Source organism: Hyperoodon ampullatus, assembly GCF_949752795.1.
Source record: "Hyperoodon ampullatus genome assembly, chromosome: 18".
NCBI classification, from domain to species: domain Eukaryota; kingdom Metazoa; phylum Chordata; class Mammalia; order Artiodactyla; family Ziphiidae; genus Hyperoodon; species Hyperoodon ampullatus.
Genome location: NC_136931.1, coordinates 4,650,662 through 4,671,036, shown reverse-complemented (window position 1 = coordinate 4,671,036; position 20,375 = coordinate 4,650,662). Strand labels below are relative to the sequence as shown.

Here is a 20,375-nt window from a genome sequence, read left to right as displayed (position 1 = left end):
CCATTCTAGAGCCAAGGCAGAATTATAGCCAAAAAAGAGGAAGAACACTACTTCCGGGTCGGATCAGATGACCTCCAAGGGCCATCCTTTCGGTCAAAAGTAGCAGAGTGACAATTCTTCCCTGGGAAGAATGGAGGCGTCTGAATTACGGAGTGTTGCTCCCCAGAGACCATCACAGGTTTTCCACTTGAATAAAGGCAAAAAAAGTACCTCTGAGCTGCATATTCTTAGAAATGTACCACCAGCCAGAGGCACAGGCCTCGGGTCTGCCCATTGGCATTCAAGAAAAAAGCTTGTGGAAAATTGTTAAGAGGATACCTCCTAAGAGTTCCTATTACAGGAGAAAAACAATTTTTTTTCTTTTCTTTTTATTGTATCTATATCAGACGGTGGATGTTAACCTATTATGGTCATCATTGCATGATATATGTAAAGCAAACCATCATGCTGTACCCCTTAAACTTACACAGTGGTGCATGCCAATTATTTCTCAATAAAACTAGGGGAGGGGAAGAGGGAAAAAAAAGAAAAGAGCTCGCCCATGGTCTTCCCTCCTTGTTTCAAAAGAATTTCAGCTGCAAGTGCTACAGGGTGTCAGGAATGGTGGCCAGGAGCACAGGCACTGGGTAAGGAACACAGCTCCGCCTCTGTGCAACCCCGGGCCAGTGACGTTATGGCTCTGAGCCTCAGTTTTCCTGTCTATGAAATGGGAAGGACAACAGGGCCTACAACATGGGGTCACGGTGTCGATGAAATGAAATCACGATTAGATGACTCTGGCTGGCAAAACAGTGGCCCCTAAAGATGTCCACATCCTAATCTCCAGAACCTCTGACTCTGTGACTTGACACGGCAAAGGGGACTTGGTGGGTGTGATTAAATTAAGGACCTCAGCATGGGGAGATTATCCCGGATGATCCGAGTGGGCCCAAAGTCATCACAAGGGTCCTCAAATAGGGAAGAGAGGGAGGCAGAAGAATCAGAGAGATGGCATCGTGAGAAGGACTCAACCAGCCATTGCCGGCCTTGAAGGTGGAGGAAGGGGCCACAAGCCAAGGGATGCAGGCGTCTCTAGAAGCTGGAAAAGGCCAGGAGATCAATTCTCCTTTCAAGCCTCCAGAAGGTACACAGCGGCCCACACTTGATGTTAGCGCAGTGAGGTTGATTTTGGACTTCTGCCCTCCAGAACTCTAAGATGAGAAAATTACAGTGGTTTAAACCACTAAGTTTGTGGTCATCTGCTACAGCAGCCACAGGAAACTCATACAATGACCTCAGCACAATTCCTGGCACAATAAAAGCCCAGCGTTCACCATTATTTTTGAAGTATTACTATTACTTACTATTGGCAAGGAAGCTTACACGAATGCACGGATGATAAAAAAAGATTAAGTACATGAGGAAAAATGAGACAGATGACCAGAAACTAAGTCCAGAATTAAACAGGATGTCAGGCAGGTTAATTTCAAATGCACTGATGAAATAAAACCCAAAATGCTGAGCTTAACAGCCCTGCCTTCACATACAGGCCTCTGGGGACCTGCCCCTGCAGAGGCCACTGAGCGGAATCTGAAAAGCCGAAAGCATCAAATTAAGTCGGTGAGGAATGCAGCCACGCACGGGCTCCGGGGCAGGGAGCTGGGCCAGAGGCCAGTGCGGGTGAGGGTTTCAGAGCCCAGGCACCTGCAGGCCCTCCATACGGGCCCCTGGGCAGTTATATTGGCAGAGGGAACAGCGGGCTGTCCAGGGGTGAGCTCAGCTCTCAAACATCTCGGGGGACTGTGTTCATTCATCTATTCAACACCCACCTGGGGAGAGTGCCAGGTGCTGGTCCAGGTGCTGACGGTACAGCAGAGAACCAAGCAGAGCAGGCTTCTGCCCCCCAGGAGCTCAGATTCTAGCAGGAGGGTCAGATACCAAACAGATACATGAACAGTCACGTGGATATAGCTTGGGGAGTTAGTAAGTGCTACAGCCACGACTTGGGTCCACACAAGGGAGTGACGCACCCACTGGTGAAAAAGAGATGGGGATATCATCTCACACCGGTCAGAATGGGCATCATCAAAAAATCTACAAACAACAAATGCTGGAGAGGGTGTGGAGAAAAGGGAACCCTCTTGCACTGTTGGTGGGAATGTAAATTGATACAGCCACTGTGGAGAACAGTATGGAGGTTCCTTAAAAAACTGAAAATAGAACTACCACATGACCCAGCAATCCCACTACTGGGCGTATACCCTGAGAAAACCGTAATTCAAAAAGACACATGCACCCCAATGTTCACTGCAGCTCTATTTACAATAGCCAGGACACGGAAGCAAGCTAAGTGTCCATCGACAGATGAATGGATAAAGAAGATGCGGCACATATACACAATGGAATATTACTCAGCCATAAAAAAATGAAATTGAGTTATCTGTAGTGAGGTGGATGGACCTAGAGTCTGTCATACAGAGTGAAGTAAGTCAGAAAGAGAAAAACAAATACCGTATGCTAACACATATATATGAAATCTAAAAAAAAAAAGGGGGTCGTGAAGAATCTAGGGGCAAGATAGGAATAAAGATGCAGACCTACTAGAGAATAGACTTGAGGACACGGGGAAGGGGAAGGGTAAGCTGGGACAAAGTGAGAGAGTGACATGGACATATATACACTACCAGACGTAAAATAGATAGCTAGTGGAAAGCAGCCGCATAGCACAGGGAGATCAGCTCGGTGCTTTGTGACCACCTAGAGGGGTGGGATAGGGAGGGTGGGAGGGAGGGAGTTGCAAGAGGGAAGAGATATGGGAACATATGTATATGTATAGCTGATTCACTTTGTTATACAGCAGAAACTAACACACCATTGTAAAGCAATTATACTCCAATAAAGACGTTAAAAAAATAATATTAATTAATTAATTAATAAAAAGAGAGATGGGAACCAGGTAACCATGAGGGGTGGAGATGCTCCACTGAGGATACCACCGCCAGAGAGACAAAGTCTCCCTTTCCAGGATCTCGCCATGGAACTGAAGAAACAGACGCACATGTAACCATAACCACCGCAGAATGTGATGAGCATCACAAAGGCAAGGAGGGGATCTGAATGGAGGGGATATTTACACTGGGCCTTGACGGATGTATAGAAGTCCTCCAGGAAAGCAAAACGGACAAGGACAGGGCCGGAAGAGGGAAGACTGTGCTCAAGTCCCAAGGAAGGGGGAGGCAGGGCAGCACAGTGCAGGGGAAAGGCTGGGAGCCTTGGACACAGATCTGGGCTCAAAGTCCAAGTTTTCTACCTACTGTGCCATCTCAAGCAAGTGACTTTTAAAAAAATTTTTGTTTATGGGGTGAAACATTCTTTTTTTTTTTTTTTTTTTTGCGGCACGCGGGCCTCTCACTGTTATGGCCTCTCCCGTTGTGGAGCACAGGCTCCGGACGCGCAGGCTCAGCGGCCATGGCTCACGGGCCCAGCCACTCGCGGCATGTGGGATCCTCCCAGACCGGGGCACGAACCCGTTTCCCCTGCGTCGGCAGGCGGACTCTCAACCACTGCGCCACCAGGGAAGCCCCAGGGTGAAACATTCCTTGAGTTCCATAGTGCTTTACAATTTTCAAAAGTTTCAGACACATGATTTCCTATAATCTCATAATAACCCCTTTCCCCCCCACCCCTAACTTGCCCCTCCCCCCCCACTGGTAACCACTAGTTTGTTCTCTATATCTGTGAGTCTACCACACAAGTGACTTTTGACTCTCCAAGGAAACCATCAGATTCCTTATCAGTAAAATGGGGCTGACTCCTACTCTGGTCCATTGTACTTATTACATACACACCGCTCATGGATAAGAAAAATTATAACAGATGAGCTAATACATGCAAAGCGCCACACAGTGCGGGGCATTTGGCATCCATGGGGTCAGAATCATGTGTTGGGAAGGTGCATGCGTGGGGTGAGCTGGCGAGCATCCCATCCTAAGGGACATTCCATGTCATCTCTCAGCATTTGGACCTTACGGGCAAAAACTACAAAAGGTTGTTAAAGGGAGAGAGAAGTCCCCCTCCCATCCCCACCCCCGCCTGGACTGCAATCTCGCCAGGGTCAGGAAAGGGTCAACTCAGCACTCAGCAAAGGGCTTCCCTACAGCAGGCACTCAATAAATATCCCAGAGAAGGAAAAGCCAGCGCCAAGGGTGGACCCCAGGAAACACCCACACTTATGGGGCACGAAAGGGAAGGAGAACCAGCAGAAGGAAGTGAGAGCAAGAGATGAGAAACAGAAAAGGAGAACTAGGCAAGCTTTGCACTGCAGAAGCAGAAGGATGGGAAAATTATCTTTTCAGTGAGTAGTGGTCGCTGACGAAGGCTGGAAGGAGGGAACGTGGAATAAAGACAAAGAAACGGGGCTTCCCTGGTGGTGGTGCAGTGGTTAAGAATCCGCCTGCCAACGCGGGGCACACAGGTTCGAGCCCTGGTCCAGGAAGACCCCACATGCCCCAGAGCAACTACGCCCGTGCGCCACAGCTACTGAGCCTGCGCTCTAGAGCCCGCGAGCCACAACTACTGAGCCCGCATGACACAACTACTGAAGCCCGCGCGCCTAGAGCCCGTGCTCCGCAACAAGAGAAGCCACCACAATGAGAAGCCTGCGCACCGCAACGAAGAGCAGCTCCCGCTCGCCGCAACTAGAGAAAGCCCATACGCAGCAACGAAGACCCAACGCAGCCAAAAATAAATAAATTTATTTTTAAAAAGACAAAGAAACGGCCACTACATTTGGCCACCAAAAGGTGACAGAGGACCTGCGCACAGGGTGCCAAGCTCTGGTTATGGGGGGGATGCCAGGATGTAACGAGGTCAAAAAAGGATGGGAGATGAGAACGTAGATATAACATTTACACGATCCACAAGCAATACTTTCAAAAAGTTTGCATTAATGTCTAAAGATTTTCAAGGAGCAGAAACTCAATTCATTTCAACTAATTGAACACTTTTACTGAACCATAGACACCCTACTTACCAGGAAAAGGGACATCTAGCAACCTTCTCCTTGGGAGGAGATGGGGCCACCAACTCCAAAGCAAGCACAAATATCACCCAGAAGAGCTGTCACAAAGCCCAAGCAGCTCATGACACAAAGAAGCCACACAATGCAGCTCAGGACCGCCCAGCAACAGATGTGTGGGCCAAGAAGGCAGTGGGAGAGTGAATTTTCCAGAAAACTGTGAGGTAATGTCTCAATAGCCCTTCAGGTGCCACTTAAGATTCATCACCCAACATTGTTTCTGGAGCAACAGAAACGATGTTTCAGTCCATGTTTGTTGAATGCTGAGGAACAGACTATTTAGCACTTTACAATGTCCGAAGCACTGTCACAGATTTACAGCTTCCTTTTGACCTCATACTGCCTTAGACTCACTAGGCAATTTCTCTTCATCCCTTCTCACACCAATTTCTAAATTTGAGCGAAGCTAGGGGGAAAAGATCCACATGTAGAAGAGCAAAATACATAGACCACCACTTGTACGTGTGTTGTACAGCTGCACAGGCAGAGGCCATGGACAGCAAGTGTATTTGTCTCTTTCTCGTCCCATCCCTCTTGCAGTAACAGCAAAGATTCTCTCCTTGACTAAACTCTAACCAGGCTCTTCTGAGCTCTTTTTCAACTAGGTCTCAACTTCTGGACTTCTGTGTTCATCCCGGCCTTATCCGATTTTAGCAAGGATCCTGCCAAGTCAGTTAAGCCAGAATCCCCCATCCTCCATATCCGATCACCCTTGATATCTAATTGGGCTCCTCATCCCCACCCTCCCCCGGTGATGTCTGATCACTGGCCTGCCTTCAGCAAGTATCCCGTTAGGTCAGTTCAGCCAGAATTCCCCCTCACCCCGACCCTTCCTCTTGGTAACTTTCTATCCACGCATCCCCACCTTGCTCCTTGACTATAAAGTCCCACTTTTCCTTGTTGCATTCAGAGTTGGCCCTGATCTCTCTCCCCTGTAGTGGTCCCTACACCTACCCCAACAGTCCCCTGAACAAAGTCTGCCTTACTGTTTTTTTTGTGTGTGTGTGTGGTACGCGGGCCTCTCACTGTTGTGGCCTCTCCCGTCGCGGAGCACAGGCTCCGGACGCGCAGGCTCAGCGGCCATGGCTCACGGGCCCAGCCGCTCCGCGGCATGTGGGATCTTCCCGGACCGGGGCACGAACCCGTGTCCCCTGCATCGTCAGGTGGACTCTCACTGCGCCACCAGGGAAGCCCTGCCTTACTGTTCTTTAACAAGAGTTAGAATGAATGGTTTTTTTCTTTAACAATAAAGACACCCCCGTTTTCCTTAGGAACCATCCCACTGCCACACTCAGTCCCTGGTAGGGCTGACCCCATCCCAGAGGGGCATCACCTATACCTAAGCTAATGCATTTTGCCACTCTTCTTGGGAGCAGAACAGACTAGAGAAGGGGGCTGTGAGCGAGAAGGAGAATGCATGGTCAAGAAGGGCCTCTTTCTTAAATATCTATGCCAAGGGGTCAGGCAGCCCCCCCTAACATACCTCCCATGATGGGAGTCTTACTACCTCCAGTGACAGCCCTTTCTAACTTGAGGCCAGTTCTTCCTCAGGCAAACCCAAAATCTGTCCCTGAAATTTCTACTGTTTGGTCCTCTACCACATGGGGTTGGGATGAGGGTAGGAACACTGAAGAAGTCCACACCTTCCACAGGACAGCTCCTCAAACATCTGAAGACAACACTCCTGTCCCCCTGAGGTGTCTCTCCAAGTGAAATATGCCCCATTTCCTCAGTCAGTTCTCACATGAGGTTTTGAATTCCTTGCCCAACCTGGATTCTCCTCTCTTAGCCTGTCCCAGCCACCTACCCTGGGTGCTATGACCAGGACTCTTTTAGAGGGAAATGAGAAAGAACCCTCTCAAGCTGCCTTAAGGGAAAAAAAAAAAAATTCATTGGCTCATGAAAGCAAACAGCCAGGAGAGAGCTTCAGGCATGGCTGGATCCAGGAGTTTAAGCCATGTCATCTGTTCTCCATCCTCCATCTTTGGCTCTATACCTGAGTTCTCAGGTTCCCTCTCCAAATGGTTGATGGGTGCTGCAAGCCCCAAGCCTTCAATGTGCTTACAGGTCTTAATCCCAGAGAAAGATAAAGGGACCCAAAGTCTAAGGGATGGAGCTGATTGGTTTGACTTGAGTCACCTGGGCCCAACCCTGAACCAATCAGTTAACAGACTTGTTAACAGTTAATGGCTTACTCTGATTGGCCAGATCTGGGTCATGTGCCCTCTCAGTGGGGAGAGGCGGAGTCAGCCTCACTGGAACTACATTGGCTGAGCAGGCTTATTATAAAATGACAGGGAGAAGTTCCTCAGAACGATGGGATGCTGGACAGACAAAAACATGCAACCCCACATCTCTCTGTGAGTGATGTTTGAGCTGAACACTCCAGGCTCACCAGAGCATCATGGGAATATCATCTGCACCCAGACAGACCACCTTCCAAAGTGCTACATTACCAGTAACCACATTTATTGAGCAGCCACTCTATACCAGGCATTGCCCTACAAGCTTTGTGTGTATCACGTCAATGTACCCTCACAACAACTCTGTACACCATGTGCAATTACTATCCCCATCTTACAGAAGAGGAAACAGAGCATCTGGGAGACTTGACCAAGGTCACACAGCGCAGCAAGGCTACAAGTCAAGGCAAGACACCCTGGCTCCAACATCGATGCTCGTAACTGTAACTGATCGGCTCTAAAATCTGCACTAGCAGAAAACTGGATTCATTCCCAGGCGGCTGGATTCTGTCTAAAATAAAACTGCTTGCAACAGAGTATTCTGGGGTCCATCAATAAAAGATCTATTAAACAATGCTACATTTATATGCGAGAACATTCTGGAGCTACTTTAAAGGCTGGGCGATGACAATAAAACAGCTCCATGAGGACAGGGGGGTCTTTCTCTGCTTCTATATTTATCCTTGGTGCCTAGAACAGTACCCTACAGAGTAGCCACTCGTATACATCGGAGGAGGGAAAGAGGGAACGAACGAACGAATGGACAAATTTCTGAGCGTTAAACTATATCTGAACTATATCTGGTTTTTATTCCCTTCTTTCTGCTTAGTCTTGCTTTCTGAGTACCCTGCAAAGGACGTGTATTACTTGTAAGGTACAGGAACAAGACATGATTTCATAGACAGCCCGAGCCATGGCCCCAACACACACACATGATCCGTAAGCCCTGATGCTGAGATCAGAGAGATCACGTGACCGGTCAATCTGCCAAACAGCTCCTTTCTCCTTTGCCAGCTGAGCCCTGGCTCCTCCTCACTCCCCGGGGCTCTGCTGGGGTAACCAAAGACCCTCCAGCACAGCTCGGTACCCGTTCCCACCCCATCATCTCTTCCCCCTCCGATCTCTCTGGTGCTCTCAGACCACATACGTTACTTCCACAACAATTAAATCCCCCGATGAGGTGATAATCGCAGTGATTACCATTTATGGAGCACTTACTGCATCTTTGGCACCATGGACCGGCTTCCTTAATCCTGCTGATGACCACATTATAGCAAAAGAAAGAGCAGATGAACTCACCTCCAGATCACAGGACGGGCGAGTATTTGAACCCAGCCCAGCCCTTTAACCACTGTGCTAACCACCCCGTTACCATATACTGAGCACCTACTGCATGCAGGCCCAGGCTAAAGGTCTCATGCATGCCCACATGGGGCCTACTGCGTGCCAGCCTAGGGTGGAGCGCCTCTCATGGGCAAACCCAGAGTTGAGTGCCTACTGTGTGCTGAGCTGGGGCATGCACTGAAAGCTTCAGAGCAGAAAGCACACTGTCATCCTAAGTGCTAGGAAAATAAAAATGCCATAAAAAGTAATAGTAATGGGCTTCCCTGGTGGCGCAGTGGTTGAGAGTCCACCTGCCGATGCAGGGGACGCGGGTTCATGCCCCGGTCCAGGAAGATTCCACATGCCGTGTAGTGGCTGGGCCCGTGAGCCATGGCCGCTGAGCCTGTGCGTCCGGAGCCTGTGTTCCGCAACGGGAGAGGCCACAACAGTGAGCGGCCCGCGTACCGCAAAAAAAAAAAAAAAAAAAAAAAAAAAAAGTAACAGTAACAAGGGCATCAGGGAGGTGCTGGACTCTCCTTTTGGACATACTATTTCAGTTAACCCTCCCAGTCACCATCAGAGGCAGGCACCATCAGGACCTGCATTTTACAGAGAAGAAAACTGTGGCACAGAGAAAGGGATGTCCTTGCCCAAGGCCACACAGCAAGGGGCAGAGTTGGGACGTGAATCTAGAGCTTTTCTGATTCCCAAGGGTTCTGGCTGCTGAAATACAGAGGGATTGCACTAGACTGGTTTGCTGGCTCAATCCCAGATGGACAGATACAGGGGAGAGGAATTCTGCCCGGAGGGAACCTCCAAAATCACTGGCCTGCAGGCTGGGAGTATGACACAGGGTCAGGCCACAGGTGCACAAAGAAGGGTGTGGGGAGCTCTTGGGCAGGAGAGGTGGGTGGGGACCAAGGGACTGGAAGGGCAAGCAGGCAGCCTGTAAATGCAATGGGCAGATGGGAGCTATAGATGGTTAATGAGCAGAGGAGAAACTTGATTACAGCCCTTCTTTAGGAAGAGTTACTCCCAGTGGGGGGTTGAGCTGGGGTAGAATGGATGTAGGACAAGAAAGAGCAAGGGCTGAGGAACTGTTGCAATAAGCGCGGGCCACGGACCTGTTTTGGGTTCGCCTCTCTTCTGGAAGCAACATGCCCTCCCCTCCACTCTTCCCTTAGGAAACCACCCTCCCCCACCCTGTCTGCTGGTTTGGGTGGGCCTGCCCCTCCCCCTCTCCAGCGGTGGGCACTGATCCAGCTCTAGCCAGCCAGAATGGCGGTGACTGGTTCACCGTGGGCACATGAAGCCAGCCAGGCCAAACAGCGTCTGTCAGTCTGGAGACTTCCATTGAAATCGGTGGCAAAGAGTCTGTCTATCCCCATCAGGATGGCTTTGCCCGCAGCCCGGAAGCTGGGATGGTTAGGGGGCATCTGTATCACCGCTCAGGGGAACCTGCCCTCCTGCCCCCAAGAAGGGCAATAAAGGAGGAAGACAGAGCTAGCAGCAGCAGGAGGGGAGGTTGAGTTCGGGCAGCCTTACCTGCAGCTACTACTTGGCCTGGACTTGCCAACCGTGGAAGCTACGCTGAGTTTTTTTTTTTTTTTTGCTTAAGCTAACTGCACTGGGCTTCTCTCACTGCCCCTGACAGATCTCCCACCATTCCACATGGACTGAAGTTTGGGGCAAGAAGCAGGAGCAGAGGCGGTGATGGAGCACTTAGTGCAGAAGGAAGGGGGCCGGGTGAGTCCAGCGCCGGAAGAGCCAGTGCGGGGCACGGAGGGCTCCAAATCCTGCCGGCAGAGAGAAACAGGAGGACGAGGGCCCAGCGAATTTCCAGATCCATGACCTTCAGGAAGCAGCTCCTGCAGACAAGGACAGGCCAGCCTGGGGGCTGAGAAGAGGTGACAGGGAGAGGCTGGACGGGCAGATTCCATTCTGGAAAACCTGGGGGAAGGACAGGAGAAGGAAGACAGTAGCCAGAGGGCACAGGAGAGGTGAAGGAGGGTGTTTCAGACAGAGGATGTCCAAGGAGGGGCTGTCAGGGAGGAGAGAGAGCCCGGGGACCCTCCACCCGCTCATCCCCACAGTGCACATGGAGGGGAGACCAGGTGCTGTTTTCAGGCTCCCAGGTCCGCTGTGACCTTGTGAGAGGTTTTGAAATAGGAAGGCTGGACCAGAGCGGGAGGCTGTCTGCAGAGCAGGGGAGCCTCAGGCCTGTCAGGACACCTGGCTGGGGATGAGGGCCACCAAGAAGCCTCCCTGCATCACACGAATAGGCAAATGTGTCTTTTGTAACCTGCAAACAACCCCACAAGCCCTGACCAGAACCTGCTGTATCACTGAAGAAGCCTCATGGCTTAGAAATGAGACCCTAAACCACTTCCTCAGCAAGAAGGGGCCAAGAGCACAGACCTCGGAGCCAGCCTGCCCGGATTCAAGTCCCAGCTCTGCCACGACCTTGCTGTGTGATCTCTGGCAAGTCACTTAACCTCTCTGGGCCTTGGTTTCCTCACCTATGGAAGGGAAGCAAGCTCAGTAACAGAGACAAAGCGTGTGCAGTGTAGTGACTTGCATATAGAAGGTTACTACTCAGCGTTCTGAATCCTTGGTCACTGGGTTATGAGGACACGGCAGTGGGATGGAACCAGCTTTTCTAACACAAACAAGAGCAGACACGGCAACCATAACTCGCCTATACATTTGTCCAACAGATGGCTGGGGAAGGAAGGCGGACTTCCAGCCAAAGCAGATGGAGCCTTCAGATCCCACAGCCCATTCATAAGATCAACAAGCAGCAGGGAAAGCATTTTTAGTTCTCCCACCAGGCCCTCCCCACTCCCATTCCTGTCACTGGGGGAAGGGTCTGACTAGCAAACCACAAAGCTCCAGGGAGGGAGGAAGTGTTCTCTGACCACAGCCTCGCCCGATGGCCAGGAGCATCTGTTCGGAACCTACTCACAGGATGCCCTTTCTTCCCGGGGTCACCTTCTCCTACTCGATGAAGAGAACAATAGCTTCAGAGGCAGGGGGCGGGGGGCAGGGGAAGACCCCATTCTGATGGGGGGGGTGATGGATGGCCAGCAGGAGGAAACTGCTACCTTACTGTCCAGAGAGAAAAGAAGCCGGCCTATGAGAAAGCCTCAGAGCCAGCAAGGCAAAAATACTGCTGAAACTCCCAGTTATACACCAGATGGGGGGAAAGCCAGGAGTCCGCACTTACTCCACTTGTAAAAGCAGTCATCGTGGTGGCGGAAGGATAGAGGTGGTTCAGAGACTGGGCTCCTCCGCCAGGATTGGAACCCAGGCCCCACCCGCTCCCCACAAGAGGCCCCGTGCGGGCTTCCCTGGTGGCGCAGTGGTTGGGAGTCCACCTGCCGAGGCAGGGGACACGGGTTCGTGCCCCGGTCTGGGAAGATCCCACATGCCGCAGAGCAGCTAGGCCTGTGGGCCATGGCCGCTGAGCCTGCGCGTCCGGAGCCTGTGCTCCGCAACGGGAGAGGCCACAACAGTGAGAGGCCCGCGTACCGCAAAAAAAAAAAAAAAAAAAAAAAAAAAAGAGGCCCCGTGCACCTCATTAGATGTGAGTTGTGAAAGTACTTCCCACGCCTGATATTTTAAACAATCCTTTCCAAAAGCAGTGAGTGAACGTCTAGAGGCGGCTCTTAGGAAGACGTTCTAGTTGAAAGAAGATTTAAAAAGTAAACAAACCTCACTACCACCCAGCCCATAGCAGACACTTTATAAATATTCTTTTAATTAGAGTAAATGCAAAATACCATTTGAATAAAGGAAAGGGGCCGCCGCATGACCCTGGGCACGATGAGTACTTTTTATTTATTTCACAAATGACCATGTCGTTTGCACAGGCACTGACTCACCAATCCTCACAACAGCCCTCTAAGATTACAGCTGAGGAAACCAAGGCCCCGAGAGGTCAAGTAACTTGCCCCAAACCACACAGCTAGAGGGTGGCCACGCGGGGATTCCAACCCACCTCGCCGACTGAGTCCCCACCCTAACCTCCAGGCTGCACTGCCTGTGTCTGAATATATCTGTTTCCAAGCTAAAGACCAGAGCCTGGAAAAGAGCCCATTCTCCAATCTCAGCTTTAAAAGGCCCTATTACCAATGATGCTGGGCCTTTTGCTTCTGTGGGGTGGGGACGGGGGGTGGGGATGGGGGGTGGGGACGTGGGGTTGTGGTTCTACCTGCGTTCTTCCCTCCTAATGGTTCAACACACCGCAGGGAAGGGCACAAAGTTTACAAACCCTAAGGATTCTGCTTGAAAGATTTCCTACATATGTAGAAACCTGTTTAACCGCCTCACAGATCAAAATACATTTTCAACCCCACCCGACCCACACCGCTTTCCGGGTGTCCTTCCCACACCGCCTTCCGGGTGTCCTTCCCGCCCCCCATCAGTGGCTATCTACCGGCAAATATGACCATTCTTCTGACTTTTCACACCACAGATTAGCTTTGCCTTTTCTATCATTTCATATAAATGGGATCCTACGGTGGGTACTCTTTCATATCTGGTTCTATAGTCTACAAATAAAAACATTTCACCAGCACACGGACAATGATTGTGGGAAAAGGGGGGTGGGTGAAGCTGACCGTTTCTAGCTCCTGCAATAAGCGCTAGGATTGTTTTTACTGGGGCTCACTGACCGGTGGAAGGGGAAAGCGGGGAGGGCTCGAGCCAGGAGTTTGGAACAGCGGCAGTTGACGGTGGAAAACTAGCGACCCGCAGGAGGCAAAGGAGCTGCCGTGCCTGAAAAGGTTACCTTGGGAGAGAGGAAGCCAGGCGGTCGCCTCTGATAGCTCTGGATGCCCAGAGGGGAGAAGGCTTTGTGAGGCTTTAGAACGCTCAAATCTGGTTCCTACAGAGCCAGAGGCGCCCAGGGTGGCCACAGGCTCCGCCCAGTTTGGCCTCTGCCGCCCCTCCTGGCACTGACAATATCCCCAAAGACGGGGAACTCCCCCAGATGGCGCGTCTCCCTACCTGTGCACTGTTGGATGAAGTCCTGATATTCCGCTCCCTGCTCGCCGGGGACGATGGTGGAGCCGTCATATTTAAAAGTCACCCTTTGGATTGGGAGAAGAGAAAAACACACACACACACATCAGCGTTGGTAGCTGCCTAGTGCCGAGCTTCCAGCAGGACAATCTAAAAGATGCTCTGGCTAGGGAGAAGCCAGCGCTGGCTTTCCACGCCGTCCTGGGTTATGGCTGCGGGAAGACAGCACGGGATGACCCTTCATCCGTCCGGTCTGGAAGACCGCTCAGTGCACCAGGCCCCTTGCGAGCTCGGGAGCGGGGCTTGGAGAGCAAAGGAAAGTTCCTCACCAGATGACGGCCGAGCCGTCGTCGCGCACCAGGTTGTACGCCGTCCGGCAAGCCTCTTTGTCGATCTTGGTGGCCATCGCCGCGGTGCCGCAACGGGGATACTGTGCTCGCAAAAACAGATAAGCGCGCTCCGGGACGGCTGCAGGGATCGGAGCAGAGCGGGGCGGGGACGCGCCAAGGGCGGGCGGGCGGGCTGCGGCGGCGACAGCGGTGAGGGGAAACGAACTCTGAGCTCCGAGCGCTGCTCTGGCTCCGAGGGCGCCGGGAGCGCGCGCCAGACCCAGGCCGCGCCGCCCCGCCCCCCTCCGGCCATTGGCCTCCCAGGACGCATCCCGCCCCGCCTCCTCTCTCTATTGGTCATAGGGCGCCGAGGGCGGGGCGTCTTTACGAGGCAGCGACCAATCCCAGCCCAAGCGAGTTGCGCAACTCTGCGGCGGGGGCTGGAGGGGACTTCTTTCCCCCCTCCTCCTCCTTCCTCCTCCTCCTCTTCTCCCTACCCCCTCTTCTCCTCTATCCCCCAGCCCTTTCCTCCTTCTCCCAATCCTCCAGCTCCTCCCACCATTTCCTCCTCCTCAAGCCCTCTTTCTCCTTTCCCTCTCTCTTCTCTTGTCCTGCTCCGTCCTCACTCCTTGAGCCTGTCTCCTCATTTTCTCCCTCGCCTCCCTTCCTCCTCCTTGCTCCTCCCACTTCCCTAACCTCCCTCCCTCCTACCTATACCCACCTCCCCTCTATCCCCCTCCCTCTATCTCCCTCCCCCCTTGCCCCCCCCCACCAGGCTGCAGGGCTCCACAGGGGACCTCCAAGTGGGTGACTTAATGCATCAAACCCAAGGCGACTGCCCCTGCCCCAGTGTATGGCTCCCTGGTTTCTAGGTAGGGAGGAATTGGAAAGAAGTAAGCATTTTTAAATAGGAGGGAATAAAAAGTGGACTGCTTCCAAAATGCTGGTGGGCTCACTGTTTACTTTGTGTTCCGGTTATTTGCATTCACATCTTATCTCCCCCTTCGGGTTCCTCCGAGGGCAGGAGCTGACTCATTCTGTCTTCTTTCTGCCCTCACTGACTCACTCACTCACTCCCTCCTGCAATCATTCCACAAAGACGAGTTACAGGGTCAAGGCAAGTAAAAAGCCCAGACCCCAGAGACCTGGCTCTTGCATTGCATCTAGCCCTGCCTCTTTTTAACTGTGGGCCCTTGGACAAGCCTGAAAGACTCTCTGATTACTTTCCTCCAATGGAATAATAATAGTACTGACACCATAGTTTTGCTTTATGATGAACGGAACCGATACTTGTAAACAGATATATTAGACATTCAACAAAAGGTCATCGTTGTTGGTTATTAACTAAAATAAATCCTAAATAGAAACCCCAGAGGTCAGAACAATGTCCGATTAGTAATAAAATTCTCAATTCTCAATGGCAAACAAACAAAAATCAATCGATCAAGCATCGAACAGGTAAATGGGGGGAGGGGTGGATGGGACCACATTTACAGGAAAGTAGGAGCTGATGTTGCTATAAATACAAAGACAAAAACAAAGAAATTCCAGTTTGATGCAGCTCCTACCTTACTTCTTGATAAAGGTAATGGGACAATCGGCCATTAGAAAGAAAAACAAAGATGGATCCATACCTCACACCACAGATCAGGGTAAATGCCAAAAGGATCAAAGATTTACCTGTAAATTAAGGAAACCACAAAGTGCCAGAAGAAAACATGGGAAGCTTCCTTTATAAGACTGGAATGAGAAAGGTCTTTCTAACTATGACTCAAAACACAGAAGCCGGGCTTCCCTGGTGGCACAGTGGTTGAGAGTCCACCTGCCAATGCAGGGGACACGGGTTCGTGCCCCGGTTTGGGAAGATCCCACAAGCCGCGGAGCGGCTGGGCCCGTGGTACCGAAAAAAAAAAACAAAAAAAAACACAGAAGTCATAACAAAAGATGGATACATTCAAATATGTAAAAAGTCTTCTTCAAGGGGAAAAAACAAAATAAAACAAAAGACAAGGCAGTAGAAAGTATTTGCAACTCAAATCACAAAGAATTTGTCTTGCTGACATGTAGAGAAACCAACCTAAAAAAGAGAAAAGAGGGAATTCCCTGGCGGTCCAATGGTTAGGACTCTCTGTTTCCACTGCGTGGGGTCCGGGTTCAATCCCTGATCAGGGAACTAAGATCCTGCAAGGCATGTGGCACGGCCAAAAAAAAAAGAGAGAGAGAAAAGAAAAGTGGGCACAGGATATGACCAGACAGATCAGAAGGCTCTTAAACACATGAGAAGATGTTTAATCTCAAGCCCTAATAAGAAAAATGCAAATTAAAGCGAAACTGTGATATCTTAAAAAAAAAAACTAGCAGGTTAGCAAAAAGCAAAGTTTGACAAGCATGCTTTGTTAGTGAGGCTGTGAACACCCAGGCCCTCTCATACAAGCCAGTGAGAGTGCAAGTTGGTAGAACCAGCCATGGAAGCCATTTGTCAATATTTAGCAAATTTAGAAATCTATGCGCTCTCGACCAGTCAGTTTCCCCTAGAGGTCAACAGCACATAGGGCTCCCTGTGTGCCCTGGTCCCATGCTCGGGGATTCTGATGTAGTTGATCTGAGGTATGGCTTGGGGGGGTGGGATTTTTAAAAGCCCCCTTCATCATTCTCATGTGCAGCTGGAGCCAATGGCCACTGCTATAGACATACTCAAGTGTGTGCAAAATATATTCAAGATTATTCACTGAGCTTTATTTCTGGCAGCAGAAGCCCCCCATTGAATAGATGATGATAAAGGTGTGCCATGGAGAAGTCTGCAACTGGAAAGACAGAGAGAGTAGGGGGACCTTCTCTCTATGTAATGCTATGGATAGTTCTACAATCTACTTCATGATGGAACAAAACAAGGTATAGAACAGTATGCTCAAAACACCCTTTTGTGTTGCTACCTTTGGGTAAAGTGGGGGGAGGGTTTACAGAGATATTTGTATCTGTTTACATGTGCATAAACACCTCTGGAAGAGCATACAAGAGAAAAACAACAATCGTACCTGAGATGGAAGTGAGGTAGGAAGCCAGACACAAGGGGAAAAGGGAGGAGAAGGAGATTTCATCATATACCATTTTACTTCTATTTTCTTCTCTTCTCTTCTATTCTATTTTTAAACACATGACTACATTACCTATCAAGAATATTAAATAACAACAACAAGGTGACTTCCATCCTGGATTTGATTCTATGGTTCAGGGATCCTGAGGGGATGCCTTAACTGCGCCTCTCCTATTCCTAGTTGCTATTGCCCTCTACTGGACTGAAAGTGTAAAGGGTTGGTTTTGAGGCAAACCCTAATTTTGAGCACCCTGAGGTCCACGTGCCCAGCTAAGGCACAGAAATACACTGTATACCAGAAATAAATGCGGTGTGGGAATATTTCTTTAAATCAGGATGTGCACAATAAAAAAAGCAATCTAATTCAACTCACGTTTCTTTAGAAGATAAATCAAATCAAAATATTTGGCACTTATTATATGCTAGCTACTATGTCAAGAACTGGGGGAGTGCATAAATTCATTCATTCATTTACTCATTCATTCATTCATTCATTCATTCCTGACAGTGGGCCTACTATGTGTCCAAGGGGGGGTCACAAACCCACTTGCCTGTAGGGGGCAGGCACATAACGTAAATGAGCCAAGCACACAGCCTGTAAAAAATTTCTTCTGGGGGCTTCCCTGGTGGCACAGTGGTTAAGAATCTGCCTGCCAATGCAGGAGATACGTGTTCGAGCCCTGGTCTGGGAAGATCCCACATGCTGCAGAGCAACTGGGCCCGTGAGCCACAACTACTGAGCCTGCGTGTCTGGAGCCTGTGCTCCGCAGCAAGAGAGGCCGCGATAGTGAAGAGGCCTGCACGCACGGTGATGAAGAATGGCCCCTGCTCGCCACAACTAGAGAAAGCCCTCGCACAGAAACGAAGACCCAACACAGCCAAAAATAAATAAATAAATAAATTTATTTAAAAAAAAAAAAAAAAATTTCTTCTGAAGGTCATCCTCTTCTGGGTGTCCGTTTCTTCTTCTGAACTGCCATCTAAAGGGGGCCTCTGGTTCTCAGACCCACCCCAGTTGCCAGGCAAGAATCCTAGCATGACCATACCAAGCCTTCCAATTGTCTAAGAAAAGCAAAAAAATCAGAATCTTTTTGTGAAATCTCTCAATTCTTAAACTTGGGTAATAACAATGTTACATGTAAGAGCTGCCTGGATGCAAATTTGAACTAGACAAATATGCTCCCTGCCCTCATGGGGATTACAGTCTAGGAGGGCTAGGGGATTACAGTTCAAATAGGCCTACACAGTGGAGAGAAATCAACGACTCCATGATGGGAAGGTCCAAACTTAGTGGAATTCAGGCATCAGGCATGCTTTCCTCAGGGCTTGGCCTCTATCTTTCTTCATGTTTCTACTTTGCCTTCCTTTTTTTTCTTTTTTTAATATATTTATTTATTTATTTTTGGCTGCCTTGGGTCTTTGTTGCTGCGTGCGAGCTTTCTCTAGTTGCAGTGAGCGGGGGCTACTCTTCATTGTGGTGCACGGGCTTCTCATTGCAGTGGCTTTTCTTTGTTGTAGAGCACGGGCTCTAGGTGCACAGGCTTCAGTAGTTGTGGCTTGTGGGCTCTAGAGCGCAGGCTCAGTAGTTGTGGCGCTCCGGCTTAGTTGCTCCACGGCATGTGGGATCTTCTGGGACCAGGACTCAAACTGGTGTCCCCTGCATTGGCAGGCAGATTTTTAACCACTGTGCTACCAGGGAAATCCTTGCCGTCCTTTTTGTATTAGTTTCATCTCCAGGCAAATTCTGCCCCTCTGGCTGCACAACCTACCCCAAATTCTGCATGGCTGACTTCTCATTCAGACCTCACAGGTTGCCCCTCAGAGAGGATTCCCCAGCATCCCAGTATAAAGCAGCCCCCTCTGGGACCTCCCCTGGCCACTGTCTACCACATAGCCTTTTGTTTTCCTTAGCAGTCATAGCTATCTGAAATCACCTTTCTCCTGCATCTCTTTATAACTATGTTGTCTATCCACTCCCAGAAGAATGTCAGGTCCATAGGGACAGGGATGGTGTCCACCTCACTCACCATCGTATGCTCAGGTCCAAGCACGGCACTGGTCCCAGGTGAGCAGGTAATTTTCGGTTGTTGAATGGGTGGATGTGGGATGAGGGTGAGAGAAGAGTCAAGGAAGGTGATACTTGCATAAGAGTGGACATATAGACCAATGGAACACTTTTGAGAGTCCAGAGATAAGCTCATACATTTATGGTCAATTGATTTTTGCAAAGGATGCCAAGATAATTTCATGGGGAAAGAGTAGTCCTTTATCAAATGGTGCTGGAACCACTGAATAGCACATACAAAAGAATGAAGTTGGGGGCTTCCCTGGTGGTGCAGTGGTTAAGAATCCGCCTGCCAATGCAGGGGACACAGGTTCAAGCCCTGGCCTGGGAAGATGCCACATGCCACAGAGCAACTAAGCCCATGCACCACAAATACTGAGCCCGCATGCCACAACTACTGAATCCCGCGTGCCTAGAGCCCATGCTCCGCCACAAGAGAAGTCACCACAATGAGAAGCCCACGTATGGCAACGAAGAGTAGCCCCCGCTCCCCACAACTAGAGAAAGCCCACATGAAGTAATGAAGACCCAACGAGGCAAAAATAAAAATAAAATAAAATAAAGCAATTTTTTAAAAAGACAATAACAAGTATCAGTGAGGATGTGAAGAAATTGGAACCCTCATATACTGTTGATGGGAATGTAAAATGGTGTATCTGCTTTGGAGAACAGTTTGGCAGGTCCTCAAAATGTTAAACATGTAATTATATATGACCCAGAAATTCCATGTATAGGAATATACCCAACAAAAATGGAAACATATGTCTACATAAAAACTTGTATGTGAATGTTCATAGCAGTATTATTGACAGTAGCCCAAAAGTGAAAACCTAAGTGTCCTTCAACTGATGATTGGACAAACAAAAACATGATCTATCCATACAGTGGAATATTATTTGGCCATAAAATGGAATGAAGTACTGATTCATTCTTATAACATAGACAGACCTTGAGAACATTATGCTGGAATATTACTCAGCCATAAAAAAGAATGAAATAACACCATTTGCAGCAACATGGATGGACCTACAAAGTACTAAGTGAAGTAAGTCAGACAGAGAAAGACAAATATCAATACCATATGATATCACTTATATGCGGAATCTAAAAAAAATGATACAAATGAACTTATTTACAAAACAGAAACAGACTCACAGACATAGAAAACAAATTTATGGTTACCAAAAGGGAAGGGGGAAGGGAAGGATAAATTAGGAGTTTGGAATTAAAATATACACAC

The 20,375-nt window shown here is 49.5% G+C and overlaps 1 protein-coding gene across 1 annotated transcript in view; it reads right to left on the bottom strand.

Annotated features, from left to right (window-relative positions):
- Positions 1-14,101, bottom strand: part of COTL1 (coactosin like F-actin binding protein 1) — a 44,064-nt gene extending 29,963 nt beyond the window's left edge. Inside the window, exons 1-2 of the mRNA XM_079723322.1 lie at positions 13,977-14,101; positions 13,633-13,715 (exon numbers count right to left, since the gene is read on the bottom strand). Coding sequence (XP_079579448.1) covers positions 13,633-13,715; positions 13,977-14,053 — 160 coding nt within the window. The 5' untranslated portion in view covers positions 14,054-14,101. The remainder of the gene's footprint in view (positions 1-13,632; positions 13,716-13,976) is intronic.
- Positions 14,102-20,375: the final 6,274 nt, after the last annotated feature.